Source organism: Elgaria multicarinata, chromosome 7, assembly GCF_023053635.1.
Source record: "Elgaria multicarinata webbii isolate HBS135686 ecotype San Diego chromosome 7, rElgMul1.1.pri, whole genome shotgun sequence".
Taxonomy (NCBI): Eukaryota; Metazoa; Chordata; class Lepidosauria; order Squamata; family Anguidae; genus Elgaria; species Elgaria multicarinata.
The window spans coordinates 95,990,684-96,015,018 of NC_086177.1; the positions used below are offsets into that span (position 1 = coordinate 95,990,684).

The 24,335-nt window shown below is 43.1% G+C and overlaps 1 protein-coding gene across 1 annotated transcript in view; it reads right to left on the reverse strand.

Annotated features, from left to right (window-relative positions):
• The window catches only part of EIF3H (eukaryotic translation initiation factor 3 subunit H), a 78,843-nt gene extending 54,571 nt beyond the window's left edge, over positions 1–24,272 (reverse strand). The window contains exons 1-2 of the mRNA XM_063131078.1: positions 24,120–24,272; positions 6,465–6,621 (exon numbers count right to left, since the gene is read on the reverse strand). Coding sequence (XP_062987148.1) covers positions 6,465–6,621; positions 24,120–24,236 — 274 coding nt within the window. The 5' untranslated portion in view covers positions 24,237–24,272. The remainder of the gene's footprint in view (positions 1–6,464; positions 6,622–24,119) is intronic.
• Positions 24,273–24,335: the final 63 nt, after the last annotated feature.

A 24,335-nucleotide genomic window follows, 5' to 3' on the forward strand; every position in this document is an offset into this window, starting at 1 on the left:
ATTCTACAGAGGAAGATCACTAGCCCAGTATTGTTGACACTGATTGACAATTTAGACAGGAGTTTCAGACAGGAATAATTCCCAGTCCTACCTGGAGATCCCAGGGATCGAACCTGAGACCTTCTGCATGCACAGTGTGAGCTCTATCACTGACCTATGTCCCTTCCCCTCTTTAAGGTGCCACAGGTCTCTCTGTTGTTCTCTGCATTGTTGCCGTTACAGTCCACAGGTTGCAATCTCATCTCTAAATTGCAAACCAGGATTTCTCTCCATCATGCAAAACAGCAAAACAAAATCTTCATTCTAAATTTTTTTAGGAGAGTTCATATTCACATCCTTATGGCAACAGTTGTTAACATTAAGCACCCGTCATATATTCCTGCAGGATACAGAATAAAATTTGGTAGAACTTGTAGGGACTGAGAAAGGAAAAACTGATGTTAGCTCAAATTTTCCTACACAGTCTAAAAATAACAATTAGCTACCAAACTGTGGACAATTGAGGAGAATAGCAGGGATTTAACCAACGCCAAAGGTTGGCTTTATGGAAATTTAAGAGATAAGATTACACAGTCGAAGGTAGCGGAACTCCTTTTTCTTCTGCTGCCCCTTACGCCTGGAACGCTCTTCCAGAACACTTGAGAACTACAAACTCAATCACTGCTTTTAAGACTCAGCTCAAAACTTTTCTTTTCCCTATAGCCTTCAAATATTGAGTTTGTTCTGACCTTACACTGTTGGTTTTGCCCTACCCTGTGCCTGTTTACACTTCCCTGTGCCTGTTTGCATTCTCCTTCCCTCTTTATTGTTTACTACAACTTATTAGATTGTAAGCCTATGCGGCAGGGTCTTGCTATTTACTGTGTTATCTGTACAGCACCATGTACATTGATGGTGCTATATAAATAAATAATAATAATAATAATAATAATAGGTATAGAGTAACCTGGTCATCTGAGCAAAGCCCATTTCTTCATTTTTCTATAAAGAGCAAAGTTTGCCAGGATAAAGACCTTTCCACTGTAGGGTGCTACATAAACAACTACAGTCGAAATGCAAAAGTAGCCTCATAATGTCATATCAGTTTTAATCTGACAAAGAAAAAATTAAAAGCGATTTTCAAATGAAGATACAGACATGACTAAGGCCCAGAGTAGGCATTATGAAGGAAGCAGCAGCCCCGTGAGTCTTCTCCAGCAGTGTCTATAAAAGCTGATATGTGACGAGGTGGGATCATGTTCAGAGTTGACCGCTACACACAACAACAACAGACAACAATGTGGAACAGGGAAAGAACAACATCTGAGGGTAATGACATAATACAACCTTTTACTCAGTGTCACTGGGAAGTTGTGAGGATGCTGTCAATTGCAACCTCATATACTTCGTAAACATCCAGTATGGCCCTAACATTGATGAAAAGGTGGCCGGGTAGCAGAATAGAGTGGAAAAGCCGTGCCCTGCATTCTACACAGAAATCTGAAATAAACCCATGCTAGCCTTCGGAGGTTTCCTAAGCACCTGTAGTTCTAAAGCTAGTAGAGTCTGCTGGAATAAGGCAGACAGCAAATTATTGGACGTGTATTTAACTCAACACACTTTGTATTATATTTCCAGAATTTGGTTGTATAAAACCGTATTTGAACCTTAGCAAATGAAAATAGCCTCTCCTTCATTGTTCATGGCTAACGCACACAAATGAGGAGAAACGCTTTTTATGCTAGGTAACAGTGCCCCCTAATGGAGATTGTAATAGATTACTCATTTTATTGTCTCCATTTTATTTATAATTCTGTAACAGCCTTGCCTAATTGCCTGAAATAGATTTTGTAGCATGTCAAGTAAGACGTATGTAGCAGATGAGCACTAATCTTAAAAAGAAAACCTTAGCAGAAGCATGTGAGAAAATAATTCAAAGTAACGTTCTTTTAAATTCCGCATATAAAAATAGAAAACTTTTAACCAACAAGAACACACAAAAGATTAAATGAGAATTTATACTGTTTTATTTCGGATTTAGTGTCCATTCTGTCTGAAGGTACTCGCAGAGCAGACAAACACATATGTTTGTGTTTTACTTTCAGCTTTTCTTCTGATTCAGAATTTGATTATGACACAACCAGTGTCTTCTAACACTGATTTCTGCATTTCATATCCCAGCCTTCCCCAACCTGGAATCCCCCAGATCTGTTGGACTCCAACTCCCATCATCACAAGGCAGCATGGCTGGGGATTATGGGAGTTGTGGTCCGGCACATCAGGAGGTTCCAGTTGGAGAAAGCTGTCATAACTCATCAAATGTCCCCCAACCCTCCCTGCTTCATGGCTATTCTATCATTAACTAACGACAGGGACACATTACTAGTCCAGTCTTCTGTACTGTGATGGGCAGCATCACAGTCCTCAAGCAGGAGGTCTGTTGCATCACTTGCTACATGACCCTTTTAATCAGAGAGATGCCTGTCCCTCCCCACTCCTTCTTTGTCACACACATGGCAAAGCAAACATTTGTCCCCACCAAAATTGCGACAAACATGAAGATGAAGGGAACATGTCCCTTCCAACACTCCCAACAATGGGCAATACTCTTGCCTGTTTGGCTGCAGAGTGTTTAAAGAAGAAACGCTAACTGTGTATTCCAAGGAAATGCAGGTTCCAAAAACCACCCTCGTGTAGCATGTACATGAGCCAACGAACGCCTGGTTCCAGAATCTACTCAGCATGCTTTTCTTTTGAGAGCTACAGTGAAGGCCTCCTTGGATGTAGAATGGGAGTTACATTTGCAGCATGCTCTCCCCGCCTCTAGATATACACATGCACACAAACGTGAGAGGCCTTACTAATTACAGGACTGACACAGCACTTAAGAACAGCCAGCCAGATGCCTCTGCAAACCCAAGGGTGTTGAGATCATCTCCTATGGCCTGTCCAAAACCATCAGATACTGATAGGCATATTGCCTCTGGACGTAGAAGTTCCATGTAGCTATTAGGGTTAGTAGCCATTGTGAGGCTGAACCTCCATGAATACAGCAAAGACTGCACAGCACATGAAACACAGAGCATCTTCAATACTGTAGTTACCAGATGCCAACAGATGCTACACCACAGCACTAAGACCACACTATTTACAAAGGCTTTCCCTGAAGTGTGATCCAGCCAGTTATCGTCTGAAGTGCACAGTAGACTGTGGCGTTTTACTGCTGATCAGCATTTGTTTTTTTGTTTTTATGGTAAAGACATTGTATGTTTACTGCTTTGATAACGCTGTGGAACACAGCATATAAATTTGGGTAATAAATAAAACAGAATAAAATTTTAAAAATGTCCATTTGAATTCATAATCAAAAATCTGCATACCAGGAGACAGCCTGAGCCATCTCAGAAATATCTGTGATCAACTAGGACATGAGTGCTTTTGTGCTTCCCTTACTCTATATAAATATATATTATACGTTCTTTCACTCTATTTCTTTCTCTTTCTTCTGGTGTTCTTCTTGATCTATCCATTTTACCTCTCGCATGGTTTATGCTGTGCCATCGCAGTTCAAAGACCCCTGTTGCATTGTGAACAAGGACATGCGGCAACACAAGTACCACAAATGATCAGGAGTCCTCAATCTTTGGGGGTTGCTAGGCTCTTTTGGAATTTTGAGAGACTTTTGTGAGTGCTTTCACAAAATGGCTGCCATGGGGGTGGGTCTTCCCACTCATAAAATAGCTGCCAAGAACCAATGGCAAAGGTGGAGTCTGAACACCAAAATCCCAAGGCACCATTTTGAACCCAAATAAAGAGGGCGATGGAAGGCAGCACTTCCATTTTGCAACATGCCAGCCTCCCAGCTCATTTTTAACTTTAAAAAAATCTTAAAATAAAATAAAAATCAGGAGTGGTAGGGAGCCTGGTGGGGCCAAGAGAGGCATCCGCAGGGATATTGGTGTCCACAGCACAAAGTAAACACAAGATGTGTAATATTGTGGACATTTCCTCTATCTTCTCTACTTTCCTTCCCTTTGCCTTTGTCCTGAAGGGGAAAAGCAAAAAAGCCCAAAACCCTCCTCCACTGCAACATATGTAAAAAGCCATTTTTGCGGCATTCAAAATGGGGTGTGTGCGTGCGTGTGTGCTTCAAGATTGAACACAGCAGGCTAAAATAACATCTGACAAAGGAAGTTCTATTCCAAGCCAGTAACTACTATTCAGAAAAAACATGCACTGCACTCTTAATAGTGGCTGCTCATAATAATGGCTGCTCATAATAGGGGCACATTGATGGCAGCATGACAGAAAGAAGGCACTAAGTGAATAGCAGAACTGGGAAACTGCTGAGCAAGACAACATTTACAGGAACGTACCACTGTCCAGTGGACTGCAAGACTAGTGTGATTTTTGAAGATAATGCCAACAGCGATAGTTTTCCATTGAGTTGTAGTTTCTCACCGGGGGAGGAGAGTGCTTTTAAGATGACAAAAGCCTTAAATTGAGTTTCTTCTAGGAATTTTCTAGAGCTTTGAAACTACAAGTATTCCCTCAATAATCAGGCCGAGATTGGCTTGGGGACCTGAACTGCATTGCCAGCGTACGGTTAGACGATTCATTTCAGTTAGATGATTCATTTCTCAAAGATATTAGTTTTGACAGTAGAGGAGTTCCTAAAAAATATTATCAAACGGAGTAGAAGGATTTATCTTGCACGGATTCATCTCAATTTAGAACACAAACTTCACAGTTCCCTTCCTTTGAATGATAGTCCAAGTAGCCCACACAAAGAGAATTTCATTATAAAATTAACACCTTATCCAGAATCCTTCTTCCTCTCCCATCTCCCACCCCATTCCCATTTCTGGATCTAAGAAGCACAGTCATCACGTTCTGCATGACATCCTATTCCTCTCTGCATCTCCTGTAAGTTCTCTCACCTTTATCCCTCCCTCCTTTCAAGCGCTTCCTCTACAAGCTAAAGTTTTAAAACAAGGGCTACACATTTCCATTAAAAATGTGGTAATGATGCTTAGGATCCCAAGGTAGCTACCCCATTCTGCATCAGAAGCCATATTCCATGCTCTGAAAAACAGGTGCAGCTGTGCGTGGATCTAGACCCATGTTTCCCATTATACCTCTAAAGGAAACATAATTCAGATTTATCTTCTCTGCATAATATTGCACTTCAAACAACTAGGCAGAGTAAAATCCAAACATCGCAACCTTGATTACTTGAGTCTTTTACTTTGTGAACATTTTTTAAAAATTGATTCACCAGTGATGCAGAATTGCCCCCAACGAGACTTTCCAAGAACAGGATGGTGCTAGTGGGCCTGGTCAGACCCACTGATGTCAGTGGGGGTGGCCGCACCTGCTGATGTCATCACCACAAGCACAACCCATTGGCACTGGGAAGAGCAGCCTTGGTTGAGCCCCCAGCTTGGGGTGATGCACACCACACAAAGCCATTTGCCCAGTGCTGGGAAGAAAGGCCGCTTCTACCAGCACCAGCCATGTCCCTTGGCTTCATGCCGTGCACACCACGCCCATGCTGGTGACGTAAACTGTACAAAGCCATTCAGTAAGCCATCCCCATTGAGATTCCCCTTCATGCTATCCCCATGGGGGTGCCGTGCTTAGCCACCCCTGCTGTCATCTATCTCAAAGTGGAGATAACAGGGGTATTCCTTTAGGGGACAGGGCTTGGAGGCTCCATGGGCCCGATGCAGAACCTCCGCAGGCCAGATTAGGCCTGCAGGTCAGACGTTCTGCATCTCTACTACAAACTATGCAAAGACCACTTGGATATTTCACCTATTCTGGAAGTTACTCAGGCGAACTACATAAAGGCCAGGATCTAAATTGGGCTGTATGTGTGTGAGAACAAACTGGGTCAACAGCAAGACATCTGCTAGCTGTTTTCCCTGGATAGCACCTCCATCTGGTGGTGCCCCATATACAGATGTCCCTTTTTTATCTCTTGTCAAGTGTATTTATCCTTCAAGCCTTCAAAGCATTTCACATATGTTATCTCAGTAGTCCTTACAGTAGTGTAGAAGGTATATCAGTATTATACCCATTGTACAGATGGAAAGGGGCTGGTGTCGAAACTTACCGAAGGTCATCTCATGAATTCATGGGAGAAGTGAAATTCTTGCTTAACGATGTAAGAAATGTCTTCTGGGTCATGCCCAGGTCCACCCAATCCAGCATTTGTTGCAAGAATCTCAGCAACCAACCAGCAGGTCATCCAGAGGCAGGTGGCACACTCACAGACCATGATCTACCTACCCCTTACACGACCCCCCATAAATAGCACTGGGTAGTATATTACAGGCTCCTATTCCCCACCACCCCCACCAAGGAGAACGTTCTCTCCCTATCAAACGTGAGTATTATTTTCCCCCTCTTACAGTATTTTCTGCAGACACAATAGCTCTAGCCCCAAACAATACTTGACACCATTATTGTTAAATGATTACCCTCATCGAAGTCAGCATCATCCTCTGTATGCTGAGGGAACGGGAAGCAGTTGGTGATTTCAAGCCTGTCATCCACCACTAGCCCCAGCAGAACACCTTGAACCACTTCATTGCCTTGGCCTTCTTCTTGATAATGTTTGATGATCTTCAACACCACCTGAAAGATAAACTCTTGATTAGGATAGCCTGCCTTGGAATGTATCTACTGCTTCAATCAGTGGACACTTTCCACTATGAGAAAAACAAGTCAAACTTGAATAATTGAAGCATTCCACTGTTTGAAGACTGACAACAAACCCTAAATATCTAAATATACTAATGCAATTAAATCAGGAGTTGGAAATTTGTGGGAAGCCACATTGCCTCCTCCCATAATCCATGGGTGGGTGGGGGGCTTGCACCCCATGCTCACCGCTAACATTACCACTGCTGACATCGCCACTGCTGAATTTGCCACCATTGTGGCAAATTTGGCAGAGGGGGACTGAAAAATGGCCATGGGGACTGCATGAATTTAAACCATCCTGAATTAAATGAATCATTACAAAGTCAAGGAGTTAAGAATCACAGGGATGTTATTTCTACATCTGATGTACCAATCAAGAGCAGGGGCAGTCACCAATATTCAAGGAAGAGTTGAAATATTTGAATGTAAGTAGTCTAATCTACACAGCTCGGTTAGGATATAGACTTATTATAAAGGAAAGTATCATGCAGGTACCTATGCCTTAAGAGGTTAGATGTGGCACACCCCAGGACAGACCGACTTTGTAGTGGCAACTAACTATGACCACCCTCCCTAAAAGTATACGTTTGTGCTCACCAAATTTTAGGCATCAAGTGGTATCTATTTTTATTCTCCTAAACTGTTGGTTAATTGACAACATGATCTTCTGTTACTTAAATATTGTTTCAAACTTTTATGTTTATTTACTTCAACAGTTACATATTGATTGTAAGCCTGCTTGAGCACAGCTCTACAATGCAAGGAGCTCTGTGTTCATGTGAAATTCTGACCTGAAGCAAAGATCTACTTAAGACAAAAAATAATAATAAAGCAGGATAGAAAATTACTGTTCAGGGTCCCAGCCAGAATACTCTATTCCATTCACCGTCCTTCCTGGTTTCGTGCCCAGTGAGCATGCTCAACCCTCATTAGGGTTTCAGGGAAGGGTCCTCTCCCCTCCCCTGCCACACTTCAAAGCATTTTGTAACTTTTTTAAAAAAAACCTGTACTTCTGCAAACCTTGGGGTTCCTCCAAACTTGCTGATACCTCCTCTTGCATTGGGATGGGGCCAGAACCCTGCTGATACCATCCATGCGCAAAAGGAAGATGACATTTTTGCTGCATAAGAATTGGCATTCAGAAAACTGAAGTTGCTATCCGTAGATATGACAGCGCTTCCACCTCATCTACTGTTTTGACAGACCAGGCCTCTAACTCAAGGGCTTTGTGGCAAGCCCCACACATGCGGAGGGACTATTTAGTCCTTCTGTGCACGAACAAGCGGACAACCCCTGCCCCCCTCCAAAAACACACACACATACAAAGTACTCAAGAGGAATTTCCACCAGCAGAAGAAATGATTAGATTTTGGACTCAAGAATGATCCCGAGGTGGGGGGTGCACTTTTATGTTAAGAATGAAGATGTTGTAGTGTGATAAGGCATATGTAATAGTTTTTGATATTTGTACTCAACAATTATTCAATATGTATGCAGCAGATATTTGATGTATTTTTTTTTCTTATTGTGTTTGTTTCAGTTATATTTTGGAAATGTTTATCTATGTTTATATAGTGTTGAAAATGAATAAAAATTATTATAAAAAAAAAAGGAAAAAAAAAGAGGAATTTCAGAAACAGCTTCCCTACCAATGGGGGAAAAGTAGAAAGTGGGGGAAGTTCTTGCACATGCCTCAAGGGATTCTTTGGATCAGAGTGATAGAAGGGTTGGGCAACACGTGCCATGTCCATTTGTGTGACCTGTACCCAGTCCCTGCTGCTATCACCACTCCCAAAATCATAGCAATTCTACTAGGAAACAAGGTGCCTTGCTTTCCAGCACAATCAAGCTCCCAACTGTTGTTTGACAGACTATCAGGAGTACGATACTGCTGAGAAACAGAGTGCAGAGGGATGGCTCCCTTCACATGTCCTGCCTTTCTGCAGAGTGGGGCTGCTCATAGCCCACAGAACAGCTGTTGGGAGCCCATTCTTCTGGGTAACAAGGCACACAGCAGGTTGCAGCCCCTGTAGGGTTTTTCCCGAGCCCCAGAAGCTGCCCACCCCTGGCCTGTAGTGAAAGCAAGTGCAAAAAGTCAACTAAGGTGGCGTTCAGTCCCTGGCAGAGTCAAGAAATTGAGCAAAGGTAATCGCAGGCAGAGCACTTTCAAAATAATCAAGAGGACTCAGAATCAAATTGCTGCTCAAGCTGAACTAATTGCCAAGCAGAAGAGAAGGTTTCATTAAGGAAATTTTATGAAGATTAACCTCCTGCTCAAATACCTTGGTACCTCCTTGGCAAATTGAAATATGCCATAGATCTGCAAGCCCATTATAAGATCCACCCATGCATTCCTGTGGAAACGATACAGCTATCCCTAACCTAGGCACCTAACACTGAAGGGCTCCTGAGGGTTAATTTGTCACATTCTAGTGAACCAGAAGACTAAATACAACAAAAAGCCAACTTCTTCCAACAGAAGAGAGATTTGCCTTCAAAATGTATGTCGTCCCCGTACCCCCACTGCCCTTTTTTAAGAGCTAGAGAAGCCATCACCATTCTTCCTAATAGTAAAGCATGCATGTTACACGCAGAAGCCAAAAAGGGCTGAGGAAGAGGGCAGAAGTTGGCACCAGGAATCGGCTGTGACATGCAGGAAAATCCTGCAAGGGAACAGGACACACTGCTTCCCTTCAACACCCCAAATCCAGCAGGAACTAAGAGCTTTGCACATCCGTTGTTCTCACATTTATGGCAAATACTGGGCAACAAAGTGTTCAATCTGAAGTTTGAAGTGGCCCCTTCTGCCCGAGACATCGAGAGGGTGGGATGAGAGAATTGGCTCGGAGGATGCATGTCTGAAACCGTGGGTGTTTTGAGCCCAATCTACCCTAGAGCCTTGGAACGTCAAGAGGAAAAGCTCCCTTGGGTGTGTAGGGGGGGGAGAGCATTTGGAATGGCTGATGCACTGAAGGGGCTGCCCCCAGAACTGGCTACATGTCTTTAAACCCAAATGTAGCCCCCTTGCTGAAGATGGATGGCTTGCTAGGTCAGGCACAGGAACCCTGGACAGATGAGTGGCAGTCCAGCTTCTCTGCCTGGGCAACACTCTTCCTGGATCCAGCCAATGGGCCGCTGTGTGAGTAGGAAGGGTAAAATCAGGAGTGTCAAACCCCTTTCAGCCTAAGGGATGAATTCAATTCCCCCCGGCGGGGGGAAAGGGCGCATTCCAGTGGTCGGTGGGGCCAAAATACCAAAAAATACTAGCATATTTTAGCGTACTAAGCCTACTGGCAGTAACTAAGTCTTAGAAGAGGCATTTCAACTTTTTCAAATGGGGAAAAATGTGCAAAAGCTGGGAAACCACCAAACAATCAGCAGTCGGGAGAAAGCGTCATGGCTATTTGGGGAACCCGGAGAGCCAGATGGGGAAGCCAGGTGGCCTGGATGTGGCTCACGGGCCAGAGGTTCAACACCCCTGGGTAAAAGCATGGACAATCTCCATTTTGCCCTGCCCTTCTTTTTACCCCTCCATAAATATACGCTTGCAAGTCTCTGCTTGCAAGCTATCTAACATGCAACATGACAGGAGCAAGACATTTTTACATTCTCAAAGCTTCCTTGCTATCAATCACTTTTACGCTTCTTTTGTAAGTACCTAGGTCTGCCGGAAATAAAGCTATTGAGCTTTGTACCTTTATAACATGTGCTATTAATCTTGTGTAAGCAGCACTGAAGTCTTATTGATCTGTCAAAGAAGCCAGGCACATGGTTAGAAGGCCTGAAGCGATTATTTAAAAAGGGGAGGGGGCATCCGTGCCCTTAATGTTACACCCTCTGACCTGATAGACCATGCAGCAGTTTGCCTTGTGTCAGGCATAGATGGTTAAACTGAAATGAAGTTTACAATTCTGATAAGCAACATTGAAAATGGGCGATGCAAACATGAGAAAATGGGGAAATTCATCATTTCCATTCCACAAGAGAATTATACCTGACGCCTTTGTAGAAGCTGTTTTGGAACACGTATCCTAAAGTTCATTTGTTTGAACCCTCAAAGAAAGGTGAGCATTAGACAATACGATCACATAACAATGATCAAACAACAGTAATAAAATTTGGAATTTTCTATAGCATCTCTTTCTGACTTGGTACCGCCCCTCTCACCCCACCCACCCAAGTGTTGGACTGCATCTCCCATTTTGGTAGAATACATCGTGGTTTAGAGGAAAGGGTAGCAGGTTCAAAGAGTCTGTGCAATAGCAATAAAATTAAGAATTTCATAGCTGAACTAAGAGAGCTTGACACTCTTGGGGGGGGGTCTTTCTCCTCCTCCCACCTGTAATCCAACAGGGTACAGGATAAAGAGTATACATCTTTAAAAAGAAGAAGCTCTTACATTTAACTTCATTTATCTATCACTTTTTTAAAAACTTTCCTCCACAGAGCTCGGAGTAGCATGCGTGGTTCTCCCCACCCTCACCAAAAGCATGTGACGTAGCTTAGACTGGTGGATGTGACATCCGGTCAGCTCCCCACAGCTAGCTCGAATAAGCCCTCTTCAGTCAGCCCCACAATACAGTCATTGAACGCATAGGGGAGGGGGTTTGTTGTCGGAAGTCAGCAATTGGCCCAAAGACACCCAGTGAGTTTGGTAGGGCCTGAGAGGGGATGTGAGCCTGGTTTCTCAGGCCCTAGTCCAGCTTTCCCCTACCAATGGCCATGAGGGTTGGGAATGATGAAATTTGTAGTCCAACACATCTGGAGGATACCAGGTTGGCAGAAGGCTGTCGTCCTGCCTGGAGATAACATTTCTGGTATATCCCTGCCACTTAAACTGTATTTTGAATCCTTACTTGACAGAGCTTAATCTTCAGGTACCTGTGGCTTCTCCTACTGTTCCCAATTCCCTTTCCTACCAGAAGAGTCACAGCCTGACGCATGCAATAGACCAAACATAGCTCCATAAGGGTTAATTATATCAGGGAGGTTCAGCCTTCCCAACCCTCTAATATCTGCTGGCCTTTGTCAAAGCACTCGCAGGGCTCCTTTTTGTTCTGGTTACTCCCTGCGCACCATCAGCCTTGGGATAAGAGTTGTTTTTTCTGTCCATCCATTTCTTTGCTGTGCCCATTAATCTTGGAGATTAAAACAGATTCCCCACCCTGAACAGCATGGTTTATCAAGACTTACTATGTCATGTTGCAGAATCGCTTATCCAAGAGAGACGCTTATTTTAGCCATCCCTTCGCTTTTAAAAAGCCAGCGTGGTGCAGTGGTTAGACAGACAGGGAGAAGCAACAAAAACAGTGATAGGCAACCCAGTGCCCTACAGGCATTTACTATTCACATAAGCCCTTACCATTGGCAATGCTGTCAGGAGCCGATGGGAGCTGCAGTCCAAAACATCTGGGGGGCACTGGGTTGTCCACCCCTGAGCTAAGCTTTAAAAACTACCTGAGCACACAGCTCCATTGCTGCCTAAAGGTGCTTGAAACTCCAGAAGGGAGAGGGTGAATGGAGCACACAGCCGCTAAGTAAGTGCTACCAGGTCACCAGTCATGCCTGGAAATTTAATTCTGCAAACTAGCAGGGGAAAGACTCTAGTAAACTCTGCAACGGCACCCACCAGAGGGTGGGTGCTGCTACAGAGAACACCTGCCAGAGGTTCTTCATGGCAACATTCTGTTCATTTTGGAATGGCCAGCAAGGCCTCCTCGAATGATCTTAAGTGTTGCCTAGGTATATATAAGGAAAGGTGGCCTGCTACATATCCTAGCCCCAAGTCAGTTAGGGCTTTATAGGACAATAACATAACCTTGTACGAGCACATAACCTCGTTTAGGGCTTTACAGGACAACAACATAACCTTGAACAGCAAGTGCAGTTCTTTTAACACAGGTGTTATATGAACATAGCTGAGTGACCCAATGAGCACCCTAGCTACTGCATTCTGCACTAGCTACAGCTTCTGAACCATACATGAGGGTGTCCCCAATAGAGCTCATTGCAGTAGTCTAATCATGAGGTTACCAGTGCGTGGTACTCTGGGCCATCGAGGCCACCTACAAACCTGCTCCTTTAGAAAGAGTGCAACCCCATCCAGAACAGGCAAACAACCCAATTCACGGACCTGAGAACTGCCAACCCATAGGGTCTGTCTTAATGGGATTCACCTTCAGTTTATTGGCCCTCATGCAAGGCACAGGTTCAGAACGTGCATGGCCTCTCTCAATTCAGATGTCGCAGAGATATACAGCTGGGGTGCCGGCAGCATACGGGTGATACCTTGCCCCAAAACTCCTATTGACCACTCCCAACTACTTCATACAGATATTAAATAGCATTAGGGATGGTGCCCTGTGGCATCCCATAGTTCAGTTGCAATGAAGCTGAGGTGCAGTTACCCAATGCTATTCTCTGGAAGCATCTCTGCAAGTACGAGTACAACCACTGTAGGATAGTGCCACCAATTCCCAACTCAGGAGGCAATCCAGGAGGATACAATGGTCAATGGCATCAAAACCTGGTGGGAGATCACCCCTCTCCAGAAGGTCATCTATCAGGGTGACCACGAACGATTCTGTCCCTAAACAGGGTCTGAAAACAGACTGGAATGGATCCAGATAATCAGTTTAATTCAAGGGCGCCTGTAGCTGAGATGCCACCACTCTCTCAAGCACCTTACTCAAGAATGGGGTGTTTATGACGGGACAATAGTTAGCATAGCTCTCTGGATCAAGGGAGGGTTTTTTCAGGAGTGGTCACACCACTGCCTCCTTCAAGGGAAGAGGGACCACCCCATCACGCAATCATACATTCATTACTCCCGTTACATCCGGTCAGCTCCCTGCAGCTAGCTCGAATAAGCCATAATGGGCAAGTGTCAAGGGAGCACGTGGTGGATCAAAAAGATGCAAGTGTCTTGTCCACATCCTCCAGCTCCAAAAACTGAAATTGATCCCACAAATCAGGATAACACAATGTACTGGGCACCTCAAAAGACACTGCATCAATCAAGTCAGCCATGAAGGTGAGCGATTTTATCCTTGAGGTGTCTTGCAAACGCATCAAAGTGGGCCTCCAGGGGGTCCACTAATAGATTAACTGGGTTTTCTGTAAGCAACTCGCAAACCACTCAGCTGGATGGCAACTCAAGGATGCTATGGAAGTGGTAAAGTAAGCCTTCTTTGCTGCCTTCACCACCACGCAGTAGGCATGATTAGATGCTCTTATGCATGCTCGATCACCTTCATGACGAGTCTTGCGCCACTTACACTCCAGCCATCTTATGACCTGTTTCATACAGAGTACATTGCCCAGAGTTCCCCAGTAAACCAAGGAGCCTTCCAAGCTCCACAATGCTGAAGAGGCCATTCAGGAGCAATTGTGTCAATGGTCTTTCACATATCACCATGCCATAGTGCAACACAAGCCTCGACATAATTGGTGTAGCCTAGCAGCTAAAAGCCAGCAACTACATCTTTCAAAAGATGCAAGTTTTGCTTTTCCCTTTTTAACAGGGCATACCATCAAGCCACCAGTCCTTCGCTTCCTGATCCAATCAAGACTCTCCCAGTAAAATTAAGCTGGGCAGAGGGTGACACACCTGCCTCAAGCTTTGAGAAGCTAAGGCCTTGCTATTTCATGACATCAATGGAATCTTAAACAAACCATTTTATCTGGTTAAAAGCTGCTATTCTGCTTTAACATTCTCCCATTTGGCAACTAATAATCAGGATTTCAGTTGTCAGCTGAATGTCGAGATGTGTTCTGCTATATTACTGGAATATCCACATTCAATTTTTTGCTGTACTTATGAGCTGCTTACTACTGCCATCTGTGCATAAAAAGCATTACTCCTCAGGCTTCAGCTCCCAGTGGTCGCATGTGTGAATATTACGAGATGACAGCCAAGTGCAGCAGCAGTTAACCTCATCATCATTCAACAAGCCATTTTTCACATGGATTTGAGCTGAATTTCTACTGTCATTTTGAATTTAAAGGAAAGAGCCTGAAGGAGGAATAAGGCTTTCTACATATATTTGGGTTTTGGAAATGAATGGATTGAGGGTGAAGATAAAAGCGAGAGATGTGACTATGTTTAAAGCATCTATTCTGATTATCCTATATTTCAGCATGCCTTAGCCAAGCCAACCCTCAATACAAGGATTTTTAAAATCCCAGAACAAAAATATGCTGACGACTTCCGTTGTCCCAGTCTAGAGATGTGAAGGCCCAGGGGAAAAACAGGTTTTTTTAAAACACACACACACACACACACACTCCCCCCCCATAGCCTTTGTTTTTTCAAAAAAAATGGAAAAAGTGGAGAAAAAATGGATTATGGAATGTTTTGTTTTACCATGATGAATAAAATGTTTAAGACAAGGTGTTCAGATATTTACTTCTCCAAATGATTTCTAAAACCTACATACACTATCAGATTATTAAAATTTCTGTGCACCGAGGACAAGCAAATCCTAGGTTGCAAACTCAGACTACAACTCTCAAATGCAAGAGCAAGATACATTTCTGCCTCTAGGGGGCACAGTCACTGAAGCAGAGACTGAAACAGATAGTGATAGCTATAGCTCAGAAAATGAGTCTGATTAAATTTCATATGTATTCGTAGAATTTTGGTTCCCCCTCCCCTTTTTTTCTCAGTTCTTTTTATGGGAATGGGTGCTTTATGTCTGCTTGACACTGTGGAGAACTAGTGGAGACATAATTTTCTTTGTTACTAAAGTTGATGGTTTCTTCTTCTGTTGTTTCTTAAATTGTTTTTTGCCTACTCCTCAAACTGGCAAAACCGAAGAGGTTCCTTACAGTTCAGGAGCTTGTAGCTTCATTTGTTACCAAAAAAAAGTAAAAAGTAAATTCAATTTGTAATAATTGTTTGAATACATTGTACTTTTAATATACTAAATGTAATAATTTTATGCCAAACAAACTTGTATGTAATTATATTTTATGTTCCTAAAGTAACAAAGTGACTTTCAATCTGTAAAAAGTACTAATACTGCGTTTTCCCCCAATTTTTCCAAAAACATCAATTTTCAGAAAAAACAAGGGGGGAAACGTGTGCTTTTTACCATGGCTTCAAAATTTCCAGAACTGTTACATCTCTATCCCAGTCTTCCTTGAACATAATTTCCATCTAAATTCTGAAAGTGCGGCAAAAACAATATGCGAATACGGACTAAGATAGCCAGTAACAATTCAATTTCCCATATTGTTTTAAACAGAATTAAAAAGAATCATGGTAGGTTTGCTACCAGGAGATGCCATGTTCTGGTAGGCACATAAAAAGTCTGACATCCAGAAAGCAGAGTTTCACAGGCATTATGAACCACCCTTTAAATGTATATAAACATCAGGCTATCTGAAGGAACGCCTCCTCCCATATGTACCTGCCCGGATCCTAAGGTCATCCTCAGGGGTCCTTCTCCGTGAGCCCCTGCCAAAGGAAGTGAGGCAGGTGGCTACCAGGAGGAGGGCCTTCTCTGCTGTGGCACCCTGGCTGTGGAATGAGCTCCCTAAGGAGGTTCGCTTGGCACCTACATTATATGCTTTTAGATGCCAAGTGAAGACCTTTTTATTCTCCCAGCATTTTAACAGTCTATAAATAAATTTTAACTTGATGTTTTAAATTTGTAATTTTGCATTGCTGCTGTTTTTATCTGGTTGACCTTTTATATTGTATTTTATATTATGGTTTTATACTGTTGTTTTATACTTTGAATGGTTTTAATTTTTGTGAACCGCCCAGAGAGCTCTGGCTATTGGGTGGTATAGAAATGTAATAAATAAATAAATAAATCATATATAATCCAAAACACACACAAAAATGGTTTGATGTTACATGAATGAGCCTTATTTATTTAAAATATTTTAATTGGGGGGGGGGTCAAAAATGGCTTCCAACATATACAGTTACAACCTAAAAGCAATGCAAGTTTTAAAAACTTAAAACATTGTAAAATACAATTTAATTAAGAAAGCAAGGGCCCACAGCAATATTAACCATAAATAGCATCCACCCCAGTACAAACAGTCAAGTCAAATAGTCATAAGCTACAGTAGCACCATATCTACAGCAACTCAAGAAGATCCTTGTTCAAAAGAGGGCAGTTGTAGACAAACAGGGCCGGGATGTGGTGTCTCTGGCTCACAGAGGTTCTGCATTTAGCACACAGAGCCTCTTCAGATTAAGGGGCAGGGCTGTGGGTGCGCTGGCCGAGGCTGATGGAATATTACATGCTTCAACTGAGACAGTGTTCCACAGGCCACTGCTGGAAAGGATTGTTCTCACCAATGGGCACACAGGCAGAGCCTCTGAGGCGGAGATCTGCAGGCTTCTCCACCACTTTTACCCTCATGTACTCTGTTTAAACCAGTTAGCTTGGCATCCGCACAGCCCTCTCATTCAGGACTGCAAACCGGATCAAGGCTGCCACTTCGGATGCAATGGCAAATTGTGATTCCTGCAAAAGCAACTCATTAAAACAGAGTGCATGAGAAGAGCACAGAGAGAGCCCAAAGCTTCATGTGAACCAACCCTAAATGTCACATGACCAAATAAACAAGATAGTCAACTAGCCTAAACCTCCCGCTATTTTAGTTAAGAGGGGCAGAATGTAGAATAAAACGGGAAAGGAGGAAGGAGGTCTGTGCCTCCCAACCTCAAATGGTCTGACTTCTTTTAACTTCCCAACTATTGTTAAAGACTCATGGAATCCTTGTAAACCTTACTTGAACACTGTATTTCTGAGACACTGCACACAAAGGATGTACTCCCAAGAGAACTAAATAAACAGCAGAAGGGAACCATTTTAAAGTCAAATCAAATGTGGCCTGCACAAGCGGAACTACCGTTTTTAACATCACTTGCGAAAACTGAGGAAAACAAGGGTCCCTGCATTCTGATCCAAGCCAATTCATGTCTGAAATGACCTACTTTGAGTTCTGCCCAACAGACTCCTTTGCTTGCTTTGTGACTGAAACTTGGTCCACACCACACTGGACACCACAATGTCACAAAAGAGGTTGGGACTTCGACACCAAAAGCAGGTGCGAGTTACAGTGAAGAGATGCCATTGGCACTGCCTTGAATATATTCAGTAGCAATCATGTGAAATGATTCGATGCTGCGATGCGGGCAAAGCTATGGAGGAGACTGCATGCACACCCATGTACATACACACAGAGCATAGGAACTCCCACAGGCCATGCGCTTGGCAGAACACTTTGCTGTTTTACCTCTTAATTCCAGGGGTTGTTATTCCTCACACTACATGGTTGACTTTACAGCTGGAACATCAGACAACTCACCAATGTCTAATAATCCGAGCAGTCAAAAGCTCTCCTGGGTAAATGGCAGGAGTGAAAGCCCCACGCTCCTCATGAGACTGGATCACATGAATTCACACCCATTCTTTTAGAAGCAGGCATCACTTGCCCCACCAATTTTGCTTCCCAACTGAGCCACATCTAAGTAGATGCAGGACTTCAACTTAACCCAATTATATAGCTGTAGGGAGCAGAGGCCTCCACACAATCAGGCTTCACAGGCTCAGTTCACACAACACTTTTCTCTACTCAGTGGGAAAACTCCACTCAACGGTGGAGTTTGTAGGGGGTACTCACCACACAACATGTTCCAACTCCACCATTGTGTGGGTGTGGCCTCCTGTGGAGTAAAAGTCAATGCAGCATTTGATTGACAGTTCCTCCGTCCTCTCTCCTCCCAGTCCTCCCAATGGTATCCCATCAGCCATTGCTGAAAAAAAGAAAAAAACCAATCCCAGCAGCTCTCCTAGAGCGGAACTCCCTCTTTTCACCACTCTTGCCAGAGAACTCTATGGCCACTGGAAAACATCACTCAACTCAAGAGGAAACTCCACTGAGCCCTCCAGACAGCATGGAATACAAAAGTTGTGCAGGAACTCTCCTCCGTACAGCGTGTAGATTCAGGGTGGAGTTTTTCAAAAAACAAAACAACTGCACTGTGGGGTGGAGTTTTCCCTCTAGACAACACTTTTCTTAACAGTGGAGTAACAACTGCACAGTGGAGTTGTTACACCACCGTTAAGAAAAGTGTTGTGTGAACTGAGCCTGTCAGTCTTCCAAGAGGGAGTGGAATTTTTGTAATTCGCTCTGTCTTAGTTACTATTATAATAAATTAACACAATTCATTAATTTAAATACTTGACACTTCAACAATTTAGTTAAGTGTTGTTTTACAACTCAAAAGCCAACTCAGACTTGGCTGACCTTTCAACACTATGGCTCATCCCAGTCAATAATAGAGAGGCATTAGTACCTATAAGCAACAGTCCAAAACACTGCTCCTGCCCCAACCAGAAAGCCGCCAAAACCACTCCTGGAAGTCAGGGAAAGCTGAGAGTTGCTGAGACCCTTCTCTTACTCTTTTCTACAGAACCCAACAGTAAATCACAAAACAATTCTTCATAACTTAGTGCCACAACGTTTTGTTCTCCATTAATGTCTGTCTCCTTCCACACCAGCTACGAATTGATACAGCTAGCAAGGCAAGAGTGCAAAAGAACTCCATGGAACCCAACTCCTCTCTGAGAGGACCTTAAAAGCTTCTCTTCCAACCTGCGCAGATCCAACCTTTCTCACCACTGCACGCCATTCTGCAGCAGGGACAAGTTTTAAGTCAACATTAAACAAATGCTGAAGTATGCCTTAAGATGCCCCCCCCCCAGCTTTAGCTTTAATTGATATTAGCTTCTAGTGAGCATTGCACAAGGTTGCTTACACTTAGCAATGCCCTTCTCTCCTAGAGAAAGCAGAACATGTCTGGTGGCGGTGGTGAAAGGATTAGCTGCTAAGGAGAACCTCTTAAAGAGAACTACATCGCTAGTAAAGACCACAGTGCTTTGAGAATGTAAGTGGAAACACACATTGTTTATTACATTCGTAAGTATGAGCCGACAAACTGGCACCAAGAGACCAAAATCCATCAGGCTTCTCAGCTATGCCTACATAATTACAATACAGGCCAGCCGTTTCATGAAAAAAGTAATGAGAAGCCCAACTGTTAAACCACAGCGGCACAGACAAGAAAGCAGCTGCCAAATTTTTCTACAAATAGGAACAGCTATTGTCAGGCAGATTTTTTTTTCTGCGAACTTATATGTCATACTTGAAGTATGAGATATAGGCCTGATGCTAATTCTTCAATGAAATGCTCAGTTAATTAAGTCATATCAGTTATTGCTCTGCCAAGCATTTTTGGGTATTTACCAAAGGCACAATCTTTGAGATACTGTGCTCTTTGCTGTACAATAAAAATTTGGAGACCTGGTAATAGTACAGGCAAACCTGACTGATTTCTAAATTATTGGAATGCCTTTCCTGGAAGATACTGGAAATAGTCTACCACAATCCCAATAAATATCCTCCAACATACATTTATTGGAAGTCGTGACTATTTATGATTGTTTCTGTGCAATTTGATCTCAGAGAGAGGAAGGATTTAGGGGATTTTGTTGTTTCTTGTCTTTTGGTAAGCTATTTGATTATTTGCCCTTTGTGATGCTTATTTACACATCATACTTTCTGACATGATTCTATTTTTTGTTCAATAAAAAAAAACATGAATAAAAGAACATGACAATAATAACATAGCTAAGAATACTTTCTTCTGCTAGAAGGCCCACCAGGCCTTGTGGTACACAGAAGGTGCTACTGCTGCTTAAACCATTTTCTGGGTGAAATTCAAAAACAAAGCAAGCTCTGAAACTTCACAACCCTTCTTCGGACGCATTCAGCAGGATGAGCTAATCAGCACAGGGATATCTATTGAAAAAGAAACTGAGAGCAAGAGGCCTCAAACTGCCCTAGTATATTTTCCAAAGTCAAAAGAGGAGAGAGAGTAGAACTATTTGGGATCCCTCGGGTGTTATTACTTTTTTATCCTTGGGATAAAAATGGCCCAGGGGAAGCTATTCTCTCTCAGCCTCACAACTGTGACCCACCTTACAGATATGATTGTTGTTGGAAGGATTGCAACGAGATAATACTTGTGAAGCATTCAGGTTCTTTATAAATGTTCGATGTCACTATTATTGAGACACAGGCTGCTAATCACAATGACTGATTCTTGAGAGTTCAGTTATAAAGCCGTTACTTATTTATAATTTCTCAGGCAGCTTTTGATGTAATAGAAAGCAAGCTCAAATCAATTTACAAATGTAAAACTAGAATAAATTATTCTAATGTATTATTAACATGTTACTAAGCACATGCTTAAGTCACCTGAAATCAGTAAAGGCTGCAAGCAATCCTATTCCCATTTGCCTAGGAGTAAGCCCTGTTGAACACTATAGGACTTACATCTGCTCTATATTTTTAAGGTTTGAGTCATATTTTCTGCATTTTGAGCATCTAGTAGGACATTTAACATATATATGGGTAACTACATGCATGGCCACCTGAAACTGCAATTCACAGCATCTGCAGCACCTAAAACAGTGCATCCAATCCCACTGATGGTCATATGGATAAAGCTATGTATCACAGCACTAAGGGACTTGCACAGAAAAAAAACATTGTGGACAGAAACAACTTAACTGAAGGCAATTAACAAAAATATTTTGCACCTTCTCCTGGCTTCCCCATCCTGTCATAAAAGGAATCCTGCATAACAGCTTGGGTAAGTGAATGGTTTCAATCAAATTCTTTATTTTCAGAGTCATTATAATCGCCAGTAGAGACCTCCTCATTAATGTATTTATTAGTCTTTTAAAGAAGCCTACAAAAGTGACTAGCCTGCTAAAAAAAATTACTAGCCTGCTAAGAGGCAAACTAGTCTGTGTTTCTATACTGGCTGCAATGGAGAAGGAGCCCCTTCCTCAGCAGCCAGCATGGAAGCACAGTCCGCTAGCCTTTTAACAAGCTAGTTATATTTAAAAAACACCTTCTACAAGGGGAGTGGTGGAGAAGGGATAGATGAATGTCCCTCTTCTCCTGCCTATGAAGGAGGGGAAGCCCTTCTTCCACAACCAGCACAGAAACTGAGCAGACTGAGGGAGAGACAGAATTATTTGTAGGTTCACTGCCAGCCCACTTACTTGCATGGAATTCCTTGTCACCTACAGTGACCAGGTGAATTATTAAATACATGACTGATGTATATATAAGCATAAAACTGCTTATGGTGCAAACAAGAGAATTATTTGTCTATAAAGCAAAGGCAGATCCAGCAAGTAGACACCTGCAGTAAGTATAGGAAAAGTAGTTCAGCACTGAATATCATACTAGGTCCTTTTGTATTAAAATATTAAGAGCTAATCCTTAATTTATGTAGAAGACTTATGGCCATTCCTCTTTACTGGAAACATCCTCCTGGCAATCCTTTCCATTGTAACTTCAAAAGAACTATACAGAAGGTCTCCAGTTCAATCCCTGCCCCCTTCAGGTAGAGCAGGAATATTCATGTCTAAATCTCTGAAGAGCTGCTGCCAGTCAGCGCAGACAATACTAAGTTACACAGACTAATGGCCTGACTCGGTATAAGGCAGCTTCCTATGACCCTATCCTATCAGAATGTAATGCGCCAACTGTAGAAACTGACTTTTCATTTTTCATCTCTCACATAACAAAAACAGATGAAACATCACTAAGATTTCAAGTCAGGTTTGAAAGTGTGAGAGGAGTGTGAACAGGAGGTGTCACAGCATCATTCATCTGATTACAGAGGAGTTGCTTCTAGATCTGAAACAATGTTTTAAATTGCACTATGATCAACACTATTACCAGTGCCCTTTTTAAAGATAATACCGTACTTCAGTTTAAAGGCACTGGAACTTCTTTATGTGCTACTTTCTGCATGTAAGAATCCAGGTAGTTCTCAGCTTTTATTTTAAGTCTGCCATTACTTTTTCACACAGCATGCCACCCTAAGATTAAGCCATGCCATTAGTAGCCACATGTGGAACAAACACACTTCTTCCTATGAACAAGCCAATAGTGTTTGACTGCAGGACTTAATTTTAGCCGTGCCTTAGCAGGACATAGACTTTAAAGGATTTTTCATGCAAGTCTAAGCTTTGCATCATGCAGTCTTAATAAAGAGTACCTGTCCCTCACCACGGAAAGAGATCAACCAACCCTCTCACACATTTGGATCAAGAGTATGGTCTTTCCAGGCAGATATGAATTCCTTACATTCCTCACCAATCATCCCCTTTACTTCTATTGCAACTCAGCTACTCGCAGTGCACTACATAGCAGGTTTCAAAGATGCCAAATCCTAATTTACAAAGAAAGAAATTAAAGGGGGTGGGAAGAGACAAGAAGAAAAAGAGTTGCAATTGATTCAGGACCAATTAAGAACCTACCTTTCTTCACAGAACACATAGAATCCATTGCCACAATGATGTAGTGATGGCAATGGCTTTTGAAAAAAGGAATAAATAAAATGATAAAGGATTGGGCTATCAATATCTATTCATCATGATGTCCACATGAAACCTCCAGGCTAGAAGTCCCATACCATTGAATACCAGCTGCTGGAGAGCAGCACCAAGGAAGGGCTCCTGCTTTCAAGTCCTTCTCAAAGACCACTGTGAAACAAAGGATGTTAGACTGATCGAACAACACTCTTGTTAAGCTTTTATTGAATGGCTTTAAAAGGGAACTGGAAAAAATCCTAGAAGAGAAGGTTATCAATGGCTACTAGTCCTGATGGCAATTTGTCAGTGACAATATGCCAACATACATGAGTTACTGGGGAACAGGGGTGGGAGAATGTTGTTACACTCATGTTCTGCTTGTGGGGTTTCCCACAGGCAGCTGGTTGGGTACTGAATGAACAGAATGCTGGACTAGATGGACCCATGCCATGGCCTGATCCAGCAGGAGCTCTTATGTCCTAATTCCAGTTGCTGCTGCCATTAAGTCTGTCTGTGGGCTTCTCTGAGGCATTATTGGAACCAGGGTCCTGAAGTAAACAGACCTTTGGTGTGAAGATCCAGCACAGCCCTTCTTAACGTTCTTCAGAGCATAGTATACAAAGCAGCATGTGATCCTAGCACAATTAACCACACGCACAGAGACGCCAGATCTTCACCAAGCAGGATATAGCACTATGGAAGCAGTATGAAAGCGGTATGTAAAAGGCAGGAGCCATACTATTGCTTTATAGGGCCATTGAAGTGCACTGACAACCGTTGGGGCCTACTGACACATACCTCTTTCACAGTGTTATATCCTGCTTAGTGTGGCTCCTGCCTCTTATATACCGCTTTCATAGCGCTGTCTCCTGCTTGGTGTGGATCTGGCCCGGGAAGGGCTGCAGCCGGCACCGCTCGCTCCGCACATACTAAAGGAGGACCCGTGGCAGCTACCCTTCTTTCCTATCCCTCCCCGATTACCCGCCCCAGCCTGGAGCTCACCAGCCCGTCGATCTGCACTTGCTTCACCGCGGAGTCCCCCGGGGCCGCTTTAGCCTTGGCTTTGCTGGTAGCCACGGAAGAACTGCCGCTGCTGGCTGCTTCCTTACGAGACGCCATGTCTAGAAAGAGGGAGCGCACACCGACCGGGAAAGGAAGAGGCCGGGAAGGGGTCCTTCTACAATAACTTCCGGGTAGGAACTGAAACCCTGGTGGTGC